This window comes from Pituophis catenifer, unplaced genomic scaffold (genome assembly GCF_029215685.1).
Source record: "Pituophis catenifer annectens isolate HBS135680 unplaced genomic scaffold, rPitCat1.0.hap2 SCAF_3, whole genome shotgun sequence".
Classification (NCBI taxonomy): domain Eukaryota; kingdom Metazoa; phylum Chordata; class Lepidosauria; order Squamata; family Colubridae; genus Pituophis; species Pituophis catenifer.
The window spans coordinates 158,164,055-158,178,265 of NW_027256883.1; the positions used below are offsets into that span (position 1 = coordinate 158,164,055).

Here is a 14,211-nt window from a genome sequence, read left to right on the forward strand (position 1 = left end):
GTTTCCACTACTGGTTCTCCAGAACCTGCCAGAACCTGCTGGATTTCACCCCGATCCCAGCCCACATCTCTAAGTATACTGAATTGTCCTAAAAAAGAAAACAAGCTAATACTATTAAAGCTGTTAAAGGTGACACTATTAAAATTGCTAATAAAGTACAAAATCCTACAGAATGGCTAGGAAAGACTGAGTAGATAAGGACATGCAGGAGTTAGACAAAATAGTACCATGTGAATAGAATGGCGCAGAAAAAAATTGTACAGGAATAAAGAGATTGCAATCAAAGCCTCAGTTCCTCAATTCTATGGCTCAACTGCCTTGACATACTTATAGCATCAATATTGCTCTTAACCAATTTCCTTTTCTCTTAAAAATCCATTAAATTCCAATACAAAAGATAAAATCAGTATTCAGATCATGATTCTCAATTGCCATTCTTATTCCAGGATTAAGGCTTAATTCTAGGACTTTCATATAACCCAATTAGAAACAGAATTTTATTTCATTGCTAAGCAACCACAATGACAGATAATCCTTAAATCATGAGTCTGCATGAAAGTTTTGTACATTTTATATTCTTTAGTGCATATAAAATGTAAAATATTTTAATTCAGAATCATATAATTTTAGAAGTCTGCATTGTTTCCTTTTCCAATTTATCCATATAAATTGGAAATTTATCCATATTCAACTCCACAACATCATAAACAGTGGTGGAGAATGATAAATGGTAGTATGCAGCAATATTAATTGTATTAACTTGGTTAATCCTGAAAAATAATACAAAGCCACAATACAAATTAAACATTTTGAAAAATATGTCTTAAATCAATAATTTTAAGAAGTTATACTTACAAGCTTCCTCTTCTAGGGAGACTAAGTTCTTTCTATGGGAGAGAGAAAAAAAACCAATAAGATGATTTAGAGCAGATTATTAGAGTTGCTTGGTGAGTGACTAGCTATTTACAGTGACTGAAATAATAAATAAAAGATAACTATGTCTAAATACAGCATTGTAAAAATGTCAGCTTTTTTTCAAAGCATATATATGACTGCATTACTCTAAATGTAACTCCTGTAAATATTCATTTTATTATAAGTATATATTTTTCAAGTGTATAATTTTTGAACTGATTTACAACTTAAAACTGCACAGCAAGGTATAAACAAATCATTAAGGCTTTCAGTGGCACTAATTTTAATGAGTTTATTTCTCAAAGCAACTGAATCATTTTTCAGGTTTATGCTTGCTTTAGTAAATAGAGGCATTTATTTTTGCATAAGGTCTGACACAGTTTTTACAAGTCATTTTCATAGCAGGTACAGCCCTAATACAAAATATGGAATTCAGTTTTAGGGATTTTTTTGTTACATTTACATGTAAATATAATATTTCACCACTAGATGGTATGATTATTCTTTTTAGCAGCTGTATAAAAAAAGTGAAAAGATTAACAGTGTTCAAAAAACAAATCTATTCAAGTTTTAAAAGTTTACTATGGAAGAAAAAATTTCATTGTTATTTAATCTTTGAAAAATCTATCAAAATCATTTTAATACCTAATACCTGAGGAGTTTTCCTCTCTTCAGTTAACGTTAACATTTTCCTCAGATTATCATGGTATAATTTATACTTTGAAGTCCAAGGAATCCCATTTGCCATCATCACTAATCTTGGCTAGCAAGAATAATTAAGATCAACCTAGATTGCCAGGAAAAGACGCTGTGTTAAATGGGTTCTCCAAGAATATCTCTTTCCTTTCTGGGAATGGTATAAATCTGATTGTGGAATGATAGCTCCATTGCATGCATTTTCAATCTCCCTCTTGCATTACTCAGTTGGCTTCTCTTCCTCTGCGTATATAAAGCTGCTCCTCTCATAATACTGTGCTCTCTGCCCAGAAGTGTTTTTCAGAGGAACTCTATCAGAGAACACAAGAAGTTTCAACTTCTACCCACAACATTGAGAATATGTTTCTTCCAAAAATAATTTCCACCCAATAAGCTCTTCAGCTGACCAAACAAGCAAGGACAAAAAGCTATTTTGAATCTTCTTTGTACAGGTAGTCTCCAGTTTAAGAGCAAGTTTTGTTCCCTGTAACGCAAGAGGGAAATTGAAAATGTATTTCTATGTAAGCTGGAACAGTATTATTGTATAATATTGTATAAACAGTATAATATTGTGTAATGAACTTGAGTCATTGTGTAATTAACTAGAATTTTGCTACAATAGGTACTAAATTATGTGTTATCCTTAAACCAGGGCATTTTTAACCCAGGGATTTACTGTATACCAGAATTTCAGTCTTGCTCTAGTGCCAGTCCCACTATTAACTATTAACTGGCTGCCTTCTCATATTCTCCTTTCCCATGCTAGAAAGAAGAAGACAGACTAACAGACTTGGTTCTCTACAGAATAATTTAAGAAACAACAAAATACTGCATTTGGAAGGAAAACTGCTTCAGAAAGAAAAAATAATCTAAAGTGATTTTTGTGTGTGTGTGCATAAGAGGGAAAAACCATCTCCCCAGTATTGAACATATTGTTTAGCTATGTTGCAGCCTGCCAGAAAAGTAGAGACAGTTGTTAGTTTTCAAAAAGAGAGACTTTCAGAACCATGTTGGATTGAACCATTCAAATTATATTTGACTGTACTTTTATATTATGCATTTCATCCTTATTTCTTGTTATACAACTTACTTTATATAGCACTATAGCAATAGCACTTAGACTTATATAGCGCTTCACAGTGCTTTTCAGCCCTCTCTAAGCGGTTTACAGAGTCAACATATTGCCCCCAACAATCTGGGTCCTCATTTTTACCGACCTCAGAAGGATGGAAGGCTGAGTCAACCTTGAACCAGTGAGAATCGAACTGCCGAACTGCTGGAACAACTTACTGTATATCTTTGCATACACATCATTTGATATGTATATTTATATTAATTTACTTTTTAGGTTTTTTGTTTGGTTTCCTTGCCCTTTAGCTATAATAAAGTACTGCTTACAGCAATGTTTCTCAACCTCAGCAACTTTAAGATATATCAATGCCAATTTCCCCATTATGGCTTGGGAATTTTGGGATTTGAAGTCCATCCATCTTAAAGTTATGAGTTTGAGGAGCACTGCTCTATAATGTAGTTCCTACGCTTACTGGCAGTGGTTTTCAACTATTTCAAATAATCTCAACCTAATCAAAAGAGCAGAAACTGAACAGGAACCTTTGAATACAATGCAATAATAACTGAATAAGGGCCTTTTAAAACCATATTCCACTGAATATTTTGATGATATCCTGTAATAATATGATAACCCCTTAAATTCAGTTTGAGAACTAAATCAAAATGGACGTTGACTTACCTCTGAACGTCCCTTTTCAGTACGCTGCGACTCCAATCCATTGATTGGGAAGCTCTCATCACGTTGCTGGGGAACTGAGTGCAGAATTCTCCTTGGCTGACCACGCCCCCTCTGTGACACTCCCGTCAGTCTTTCCTCACGAAGATACCGGAGGTCCAAGTTCAAACAGAATCTCAATGAAACAAAACAGAAACATGGAAGGTAACTCTGGAACACGAAGCCCAAACCACGGGCGGGTATGGATTGGAGTCGCAGCGTACTGAAAAGGGACGTTCAGAGGTAAGTCAACGTCCATTTTCCAGCACGCTGCTCCTCCAATCCATTGATTGGGATATACCCAAGTTATAGATCCTGGGCGGGAGGCTGAGTGCTCCCTGAGTCTCGTGATTCGACTACTCGTTGCAAAACTCTACGGCCAAAGGAGGCCTCCGCCGCCGCAAACGAGTCAATCTTGTAGTGTCTAATAAATGTCGAAACTGACGTCCAGGATGCAGCTCGACATATATCAAGAACGGACGCCTGAGTCGCCCAGGCCGCTGATGCCGCTGCACTGCGGGTGGAGTGGGCACATATACCCTTCGGAATTGTCCTGCCCTTACTACAATATGCTGTCGAGATGCAGGCTTTGATCCAACGACCTACAGTAGTTGGCGTTACCTTCTTCCCCATAGTGGAAGGGTGAAATGAAACGAGTAAGGCTTCAGTACGACGGAACGAAGTTGTTCTCCTGACATATCTGCGGAGAGCCCGTCGCACGTCTAGAGTATGCCAGTTTTCCTCCCTCGGGTTCCGAGGATCCGGGCAAAAATTCGGCAGAATGAGCTCCTGGGCCCGGTGAAACCAGGAGTTCACCTTTGGTGCGAAAGAAGGGTCCAACCTCAACACAACTCTATCCGGATAAAACTGGCAAAGATCACTGCGAACTGACAAGGCGGTCAGTTCAGAAATCCGTCTCGCTGATGTTATCGCTATTAGAAATGTAAGTTTGAATGTTAAGAACTTCAGTGGAACAGAAGCCAGCGGCTCAAAGGGAGGCGAGGTAAGGGCTTGGAGTACTAGAGTCAAGTCCCAAGTAGGGAAACGGTGGACTACCGGTGGAGACATATTAGAAGCACCGTGTAAAAAACTCCGGATGCGCGGGTTCTGCGTCAATGAACGATGAGGTTCACACACAAGGACAGTTGCAAGTGCCGCCACTTGGCGTCTCAATGTGGCAGGCTTCAGGCCCTTAGCCAAACCACTCACGAGGAAGTCCAACACATCTGGGATGTCGGCCGAAGTCGGATCTACATGGTGTCTCGAACACCAAATTGAGAAAGCCTTCCAAGAAACTTGGTATATACGAGTCGTCGAAGGACGTCTGGCTGATTGGATAACCTCAATGGCCGAGTCCGAAAGTCGGTCCTTCTTCAGCAGTCGCCTCTCAAGTGCCAGACGGTCAATCGGAGCCACTGGGGCTCTGGATGGACGATGACCCCCTGGCGGAGAGAGACGACATGCTGAGGTATTGTCCATGGAGGGGAGATGGAAAGGCTCAGTAGGTCCGCGTACCACGGTCTGCGCGGCCAACAAGGGGCTACCAATAAGATTTCTGCCTGTTCTAGTAACACTTTCCGGATTACTTGAGATATCAAAGGAAGCGGAGGAAATGCGTACAGAAGGCCGTCCGGCCACTGGCATCTCAGGGCGTTGCAACCCTCCGCTCCTTGGCACTGATAGCGGGTGAAATACCTTGGTAGTTGCGCGTTGCTGGGAGTGGCGAATAAGTCTACGAGCGGCTTTCCAAAACGCCGAACTATTCCTTGGAAGATGTCCGGATGGAGTTGCCACTCGGCCGGGTCGATGCGTTCCCGGCTGAGCCAGTCCGCCTGCACATTGGAAATACCGGAAATATGATCTGCTCTTAGAGACGCTGTGTGGCGTTCCGCCCATGTCAGCAGCAATTCCGACTCGATCATGAGGCTCCGGGACCGAGTGCCCCCTTCTCGATTCACGTGAGCCTTGGTTGTCATGTTGTCCGTCCGGATCAACACATGACGGCCCTCCAAGACTGGACGGAAATGCCGGAGAGCAAGGCGAACAGCTCTCAACTCCAGCCAATTGATGCTGTTCGCCTTCTCCGACGGAGACCAACGCCCTTGGACTACGTGATCCAGAAGATGAGCCCCCCAGCCCACCAGACTGGCATCCGATGTTAAAACCAGTCGGTCGACTTCGAGGAAGACACAGCCCCGGAGAAGTGCGGGGGACATCCACCACAGCAGTGACGACCGAAGTTGAGGTGTAAGGCGAACTAACGACGGAGAAGTGCTGCGATTGGCTTTCTGAAATGGGAGCAGAAACCATTGTAACGGTCTCGTATGTCTGCGTGCCCAGGGAATGATATTGATGCAGGACACCATTTTTCCTAAGACTTGAGACAGGCGCCGAATTGGGACAGTCCGGCTGGTCGAAGTTTGAGCAATTGTTGCCTTGATGTCTTTGACTCGATCCGGCGACAGGAAGACCTGGCCCTTGGTTGTATCTATCACCGCCCCCAGATGAAGAATCCTTGTCGTTGGAACCAGATGACTTTTCTTGTGATTTATTGTGAATCCATGACTCTGAAAGACTCTTAGCACTGTCTCTATGTCGCTTGACGCTTGATGCGGAGACGATGACAGGACAAGGATGTCGTCTAGGTAACACAGAAGACGAATTGGTAGAGCCCTCAGAGATGCGGCTACCACGGAGACAAGTTTCGTAAAGGTTCTGGGGGCAGAGGAGAGACCAAAGGGCATCGCGCAGTATTGATAATGGTGAGAGTTGTATTCGAATCGCAGGAACCTGCGATGCGCCCGGTGGATCGGAACATGTAAATAGGCCTCCCTCAAATCTACCGACTGCAGAAGGTCGTTTGGCCGGATGCATGCCAGAATCGACGAGAGGGATTGCATCTTGAACCTGCGATACAGGATGTACTTGTTCAAGTGCTTCAGGTTCAAAACACCTCTGTGCCCTCCCGAAGATTTGGGGACCAGGAATAAGATGGAATAGAACCCCTTCGTCCTTTGGGCCTCGGGCACTGGTTCTATGGCTTTGATGTTTAAGAGATGAGTAATCTCCGCCTCCATTAGTTCTCTTTGGTGTAAGATTGGAGATACTGGGCAGCGACGAAACCGACTGGGAGGGACCCTGACGAATTCGAGACAAAGGCCGTAACGAATTTGAGTTAGAGGCTTAGACGAACTAGGAGCAGTTTGAAGAGCGCCCATGCCTTGTTGTAACCCGGCCGCCAAGATCTTGGCCAACGCATCGGACAACATCGATTGTAAATCTACTTGGCCAGTGTGTTCCTCTGGTCTCAGGCCAGCCGCTGTCGGGGTGAAGGTGGCCGACGGACCTGGTCTGGAACGCTCTGGTTGGGCCGCTTGATGAACCAAGGACACGTTAGGCAAAGACAGAGAAACCCCACGCACTGCTTCTAAATTGGAAGAAGTAGATGGGCGATGTTCAGTAGCCTTAAAGGTCTCCGAGCAAACCGAAGAAGCACTGGAATGGACCTGGTCAATATCAGATCCTGCAGAGGTCATGGGACAGGTGTTCTGGTCCCTTGCCTTCTTTGCTCTAGCGAATTGTTTTTCAAGTGCCTTGTGACGCTGTAACTCAGATCTATGTCGACTTTCAAGTTGCACGGAATGAGATGATTTGGATGAAGTAATATGTTTGGTTTTGGAGCGTTTCTTCCCCCCTTTGCGTTGGTTTGCCTCAATAGGCTGGACAGCATCCTGATCCATGTCGGATGACAAGTCCAAATCCGCCATTATGATGTTATGTGCCGGAGAGCCTCCAAGCAGCAATGATCAAATTAGCCAGCAATGAGCAGTCCAAAAAAAGGGCCCTGGGCCAGTAATCAGAAATTTCCCCTTCGTTGGGAAAAGGTCTTTAAGCCCTGCGTCTAAATAACCTCCAGGTCTTATTAGTCTGGACTTAGATGTGTGCCAGAACATTCAATCCCCAATGCGCCGTTAGTGACTCACGTTCAAAATGGCGGCCGCGCAAATGCTGTGCTCCAAAATGGCGACCGCAGGGAAGGCAACCAACTCACAGCCTCCCTGGTCGCTGACGAATTGTGTGCCGATAGACAATGACTGCCGTGGGCTTCGGCTCCGCGGCTTGCATTTAAAGGCGCCAAATTCAATTTGCTGAAGGCGGCAGCCAAACACCCGGCACGAAGGATGGCGGCGACTCAAAATGGCGCCCGGCAGTCTCCGATCGTGACGAGATGAAATTAACGGCTTGGGGTTGCCTGGACTTCAGAGCCTGTCGGAAGCCTGGACAGACGCTCCGGAGCCGCCCAAACGTCGGAGCTGAGGCACTCGTGGAGATCCCAGCTCACCAGGAATCCAGCGAAGTGCCGGCGGCTAGCGGTGATCGCGGATCCGCCCAGCCGGGTCGGAATCCGGATAGCTGCCTTGCTGGTAGATTGACAGGAAGGGGCGAAACGGCCTGGAGCCCCAGGCGCGTTATCGCTCCCCCAGCAGCTTCACCAATCTCACGATGCAGCTCCAAGAACACAGAAAGGGTGAAAAAAATAACCAACTAAAATAAAAAATTAATTAATGAAACAGTCAAGGAGTATGAAGTATCTTTGAAGAGCTATATAAAACACGAGTTCCCTCAGTCACTGAGTGAGAAAGACTGACGGGAGTGTCACAGAGGGGGCGTGGTCAGCCAAGGAGAATTCTGCACTCAGTTCCCCAGCAACGTGATGAGAGCTTCCCAATCAATGGATTGGAGGAGCAGCGTGCTGGAAAATGTATTTATTTCTTATTCAGAATCTGGAATAATATTTTAAGTATCTGTTGAAGCTACAATTGCTCAGGTTTTCAGATTTTGCAGATGAGAGAGTTTTTATCTTGAAATTCTTGCTGATATTGGCTACTAAGTCTCTACAGATGATTAGTCTTTAAATAGCAGCAACAGCAAATTTAAAATGCTGAAAAGATCTTATATCTCCAATATTTTTTCAATAGCACAGTAATATTCAGAAGTCTCAGCATATTTAGAAAAGGAAAGGCAAACCTCCAGAAACTATTATTTATGCAACTGCAGCATGTGGTATGACTAAGAAAAATAGAATTAATTTATTTCTTACATTTCTTAAATATACTGTATGTATGAATAGGAATCAGCAGGAAAATTAGCATGTTAGGGAGGCTAATGAAACATGCAATGGGAAGCCTGAAAGCCATATATTAATGCTATCTAAGTTTATTCATAACTTTACACTTGTCTACAACAATAGTATACATGAAAGAAATAGAAATTTTTGCAAGCTAATAAAATACACTGTCAAATTGTGGCTACTATATTTAACCTAGAATTTACTGGTGCAGTAATTTTATTCAGTAGGAGGAAAATATGATTAAATATATTAATTATGCTTAATAAGTTCCCTCTCCTAAATCTGGCACACAAATTAGAGGTAAATATCAAGGCACACTATAGATTGTACAAGACAGGTGTACAATCTATTTTTAGCACTTCAGCTGTTAACACAAAGAATATTACTTTCTTCACTTAAGTCTATATGTCTGCAAGTATGTAACTGTGTTATGGTCTAATCTGCACTATTCTAATAAACTTCTTCCTCCCAATGATCATAAAAAATATTTTCCTCTTTGTTACATGTCAGTCATATTCCTTGTCAATAGAGCCTAAGTAATCTGCTCACATCAATTGCCCAGTTTGCCATACATTCCAGTCAGCCCTTCAAAATCAGTCCATGCTTCAAATTTGCAATTGCCCTGGAACTTTTAAGATGGATATATGGTATTCTAAGGGGCCTAGTTGTGCCGACACTCACCTCCCACTTGGAAGGTTGAGAGTTCAATCCTAGGTAGCAGCAGAAATTTCTCTCCTAGGGTGCAAAGAAAAAAATATCTGCTGCGAACTCCACATGGCATCAGGAAGGGCATCCAGCCAGTAAATGCTCAGCTCAATCCAGTCACCCCGACTCTACCTCAAATTAAAGAATTACAGGGTCGTAAAAATGCAGTTCTATGCAGTTCAACAAGTGAGATGGAAACAATTTTTTAAATCTAAAAATGGAATCACTTTCAATTTCAGCATCCTATGACTGGTTTGCCCTTGAGGTTCTTATTTGGTAAAGTTACCAATACAAAAGATTATTCCCCCAACTCTATTGTAATTAAAAATATAAAACTATAATGAAACATATCAGACATAGTAAATTGAAGATAATTTCTTTGAAAATCCACATAACAACAGAGGAACTCAGGTAGACTAAAGTCACACACGTTTTCATTCTTCTTTGTGTGTAAGAATTCCTAAAAAATCATTAGTGAAACTAGTATTAATATTTTTCAGAAAATTTTAAACAAACATGCATTTGCTTTGAATAAAGGATGATTTCTAAGATTGGCCACACATTATGAGCATAAGAATTCTCAGTGCTGCTACATATATAACCAAATCAGTGGTGAAATCCTCCGCGGGTTGCCACCAGTTTGGTGCCAGCGTGTGCGCAGTGCACGCCAAATGCACACTGCATGCATGCGCAGTGCACGCCAAACGTGCGCTGCGCACCGAAAAAGGAGCCGTTTTAAGGTAAGTGGAACAGCAAGGGGGGGGGAACAGCTGCGTTGCACAATTTAGATTTAATTTAGATATAAATTGCACGGCACAGCTGATCATCCGAAATACCGGTTCGAATGAACCAGCATTTTTTTTACTACCGGTTCATTTTTGGGCACTGTGGCAGGAGGTGTAAGGCAAGGCGTTGCCACTCAAAACCACTGTTGCCATTCCACTGCCTGGAACCGCCTGAAAAAACGTGATGTTCTTTTTTTGCCTCCACATGCCCCGTTTTTGGAATCAGGGAGGCAATGGAGATCTCCAGGTAGCGGAGGTCGCAGCAACAGTGTTTTCAGGTGGCAGCACCTTGCCTTACACCTCCTGCGTAGTGCCCGAAAACGCGATGCTCTTTTTCCTCCCCAATTCCAAAAATGGGGCGTGCAGAAGCAAAAAAAGAGCATCACATTTTCAGGCGATTCCAGACAGCAGAGATCACAGCAAAAGTGTTTCTGTGTGCCCCCTGCGCAGCGCCCCCTTACCTTATGCACCCTGTGCAGCACCCTCTTCACCAACCAAGTCCCGACCTCCGCGCTTCCCTGGGCTGCTTCCAGAATCAGGCTCCAACCGAGGCAGCAAAGGCGCAGGGGGCTTGCCAGGAAGGCCAGCACCGTGATTATGAGATGGCAGCATCCAGAAGGATTCAAGTGCAGAGTCTCTTATCAGGCCTTGCTGCGAGAAAGCCAGGCTTTCAACGCCTACAGCTATAGGTAGGAAGACGAGGGCATCTCGAGAGTGGAGCCTTCAGTGCCAAGTCCCTCTTCTGCACCCATAAAAATCATACCCCACCCCACCCCACCCACTCCAGTTAAATGCACATATAGTGATAGGGTTTGTTTTAAACGGATAAAAAGATCTGTGTTGCTCGTTATCAAAATCCGAGTGGAAGTGAGGATCCCCACTGCCTGGAACTGCTGGAAAATGCGATGCGTGGAGGCCGACAACCTCCGAAGGGTGGGGGTCGATGGGTGGGAGGGGCTACATTCAGTATATAAGAAGCACCCAAATTTTCACCCTCTTTTTTTGGGGGGAAAGGTGCATCTTATACTCCGAAAAATATGGTATTTCCTCTTTTTAGCAAAACCATACCCATTGTGAGTCACTGGTTCCTTTAACGACCACCACAGTAACATTCACCTCCAAAAATGGTTGTAAAGTCAGTTCAGTCATGTGATTGACCCATTTTATACCTGCCACAATGTATGACTTTAATGCCGTGGTGAAATATAAAATTTGTTACTACCGGTTCTGTGGGCGTGGCTTGGTGGTGATGGGTAATGTGACTGGGTGGGCATGGCCAATTTTTTTTTCTTTTAAAACCATTTTTTCTACAACCTCTTCACGAAGAGGTTGTAAAAAAAATGCTTTCAAAAGGCTCTGACGATCCCAGCTGAGTTGCCTGATCAGCAGAGGCTTTTTTTCTTTTAAAAACCTCTGACGATAGGCAACTCAGCTTGGATCGTCAGAGGCATTTAAAAGAAAAAAAACCTCTGCCGATCAGGCAACTCAGCTGGGATCATCAGCTGACGATCCCTTTGACGATCCCAGCTGAGCCGCGCGATCATCAGTCTTATTTTTTTTATTTATTTATTTATTTATTTATTTATTTATTTATTTATTTATTTTTATTTTTATTTATTTATTATTTATTATTTATTATTTATTTAGTTATTGTTTGTTTGTTTGTTTGTTTGTTTGTTTGTTTGTTTGTTTGTTTGTTTGATTGATTGATTGATTTTTATACTGCCCTTCTCCAACAGGACTCAGGGCGGTGAACAGCCGAGATAAAACATAACATATAAAATTTAAAAAACAGTTTAAAAGATATTAAATAATTTTGGCCCACAATTTAAAACAACCCAGTTAAAACCAATTTCAAATTAAAACCGAAAGGATGGGATCAAGCCAGCGCGGCTAGATGAAATAAATGAGTTTTCAGGGCCCAATGAAAAGTCCGGAGGTCTGGTATCGTGCGTATCTCTGGGGGTAGGTCATTCCAGAGGGCAGGTGCTGCCACAGAGAAGGCTCTCCCCCTGGGGATCGCCAGCCGACATTGTCTGGCCGACGGCACCCTGAGGAGGCCTTCTCTGCGCGAGCGTACTGGCCGGTGGGAGGCTATTGGCGGCAGAAAGCGGTCTCGTAGATACCTTGGCCCTAAGCCATGGAGCGCTTTAAAGGTGGTCACCAACACCTTGAAGCGCACCCGGAAGACCACCAGGAGCCAGTGCAGCTCGCGCAGGAGAGGTGTCACATGGGAGCGCCCCGTCGCTCCCTTAATCCCCCGCGTGGCCGCATTCTGGACCAGCTGGAGCCTCCGGGTGCACCCCAAGGGGAGCCCCATGTAGAGAGCATTGCAGTAGTCTAAGCGGGAAGTGACGAGTGCCTGAGTGACCATGCATAGGGAGTCCCGATCCAGAAAGGGACGCAACTGGCGTATCAGGCGAACCTGATAAAAAGCCCCCCTGGCCACGGCCATCATATCTCTTCTAAAGACAGCTTTTTTACTTTTAAAACATTTTTTCGGCCGAAGAGGTTGTAGAAAAAATGCTTTTAAAAATTAAAAGAAAAAGCCTCTGTTGATTGTGTGGCTCAGCTGGGCATGGGGGGGGGCAGGGATTTTTGCTACCGGTTCTCCGAACCACCCGCCTCCATCGCTACCGGATCGGGCGATCCGGTCCAAACCGGAAGCATTTCACCCCTGCTTTAATGGGTAGGTTCCATTATGGTCATAAGTCAAGGACTGCCTATAATTTAGTCTCTCTTATCACCATATGATATACCGTATTTTTCAGAGTATAAAACGCACCTTTTTCCCCCCCAAAAAAAGAGGGTGAAAATCTGGGTGCGTCTTATACTCCGAATGTAGCCCACTCAGCTTCTCAAACAGAGGTTTCAAAGACTGAAAAAAGCATCAGAAAAGAAGTTTCAGAAAAGAAGCCCCCAAACAGTGCTTCAGAGGCTTTTTTTCTGAAGCTGTTTCAGAAGTTTCAGAGGCAGAAAAAAAAGCAAAAAAAAAAAGCAAGGCACAGAGCTCACAACCAAGGAACCTCTTGCTAAAATTCACCTCTGGGAACAGCTGATTAGGGGTATTCTTATTTTCCTTCCCAAAAACTAAGGTGCATCTTATACTCTGGTGCGTCTTATACTCTGAAAAATACGGTAACTAACAACACTGGTTTCTCATTTTAAAAATGCTACAGTATGGTATTCTTCTAAAGAAACAGTTTAATGACTCTGAAACCTGAAGTCTGATAAGGTTAATATTATGATAGTCCATATAAAATTTTGAGAAGTTCTACATATCTCAATTATAACAAATATCTATAGTCCTTTACAATTTCATTTTAAAAATATCATTTAATATCTAAGGATATTTCAGCTTCAAATTTGGTAGGGATTACAATCTCACAATAACATTTTTCTGCTTTATTCCTGGCTTTAATAAGCACATGACACCAACGGAGTACAATGGGTTCCAAAGGGTAATATACTGTGTACCCTTTGCAACCGCTGAAATTCTCTTCAACAGATATCTTTTGCAGATCTAACTATGTAGCAGTTGAATAACAACTGCCAAATATGAATTTTTCAGCTTTGTTTTTCTTAGGAAAATTAAATGTCCTGGCCTCGTCATTCACGTCTCTTTTGTTCATTAGTTTTTTCAACTAGCTAAAGGAAAAGGCTGAATTTGGTTAAGGTACAAAGATGAGGAGAGAGAATATCTCTTTTGTCAATATTCTCTCTGGTATCAATACTATTACCTCCACACTTCTTATTTTATCTATGGAGCAGACATGTGGAAAAAGGTACCTTTATTAATTCTGGATTTGATTTAAATATCTAATGCAGAGATGGCTAACCTTTTTGCCATCGCGTGCCAAAAGTGGGGTGAGCACGGGGTTGTCGTGTGCGCATGTACTCACACCCATAATTCTATGCATCCCACCCCCTCACGCATGCGTGCGTGACCCCCTCGTGACCCCCTTTTGGCACGTGATGGCACGGTGGGCCCGGTAGGCCCATTTTTCACCGTCCCCAGGTTCCTGAGGCTTTCTAGGAGCTTGGGGAGGGTGAAAACGGCCTTCCCCCCCCCGAGGCCCCACCAGAGGCCGAAAACAGCCTGTTTCCTGACTTGCAGTGGGCCCAGAAGGCCCAAAAATCAGCTGGCTGGCGCGTGCATGTGCACCGGAACTGAGCTCACATGCCCACCGATA

The 14,211-nt window shown here is 43.4% G+C and overlaps 1 protein-coding gene across 4 annotated transcripts in view; it reads right to left on the minus strand.

Moving 5' to 3' along the window:
• MAST2 (microtubule associated serine/threonine kinase 2) overlaps positions 1–14,211 on the minus strand; it is a 175,652-nt gene that overhangs the window by 101,827 nt on the left and 59,614 nt on the right. For all 4 annotated transcript variants that reach the window (XM_070941371.1, XM_070941372.1, XM_070941370.1 and 1 more), the window contains exon 4: positions 856–887. In XM_070941371.1, coding sequence (XP_070797472.1) covers positions 856–887 — 32 coding nt within the window. The remainder of the gene's footprint in view (positions 1–855; positions 888–14,211) is intronic.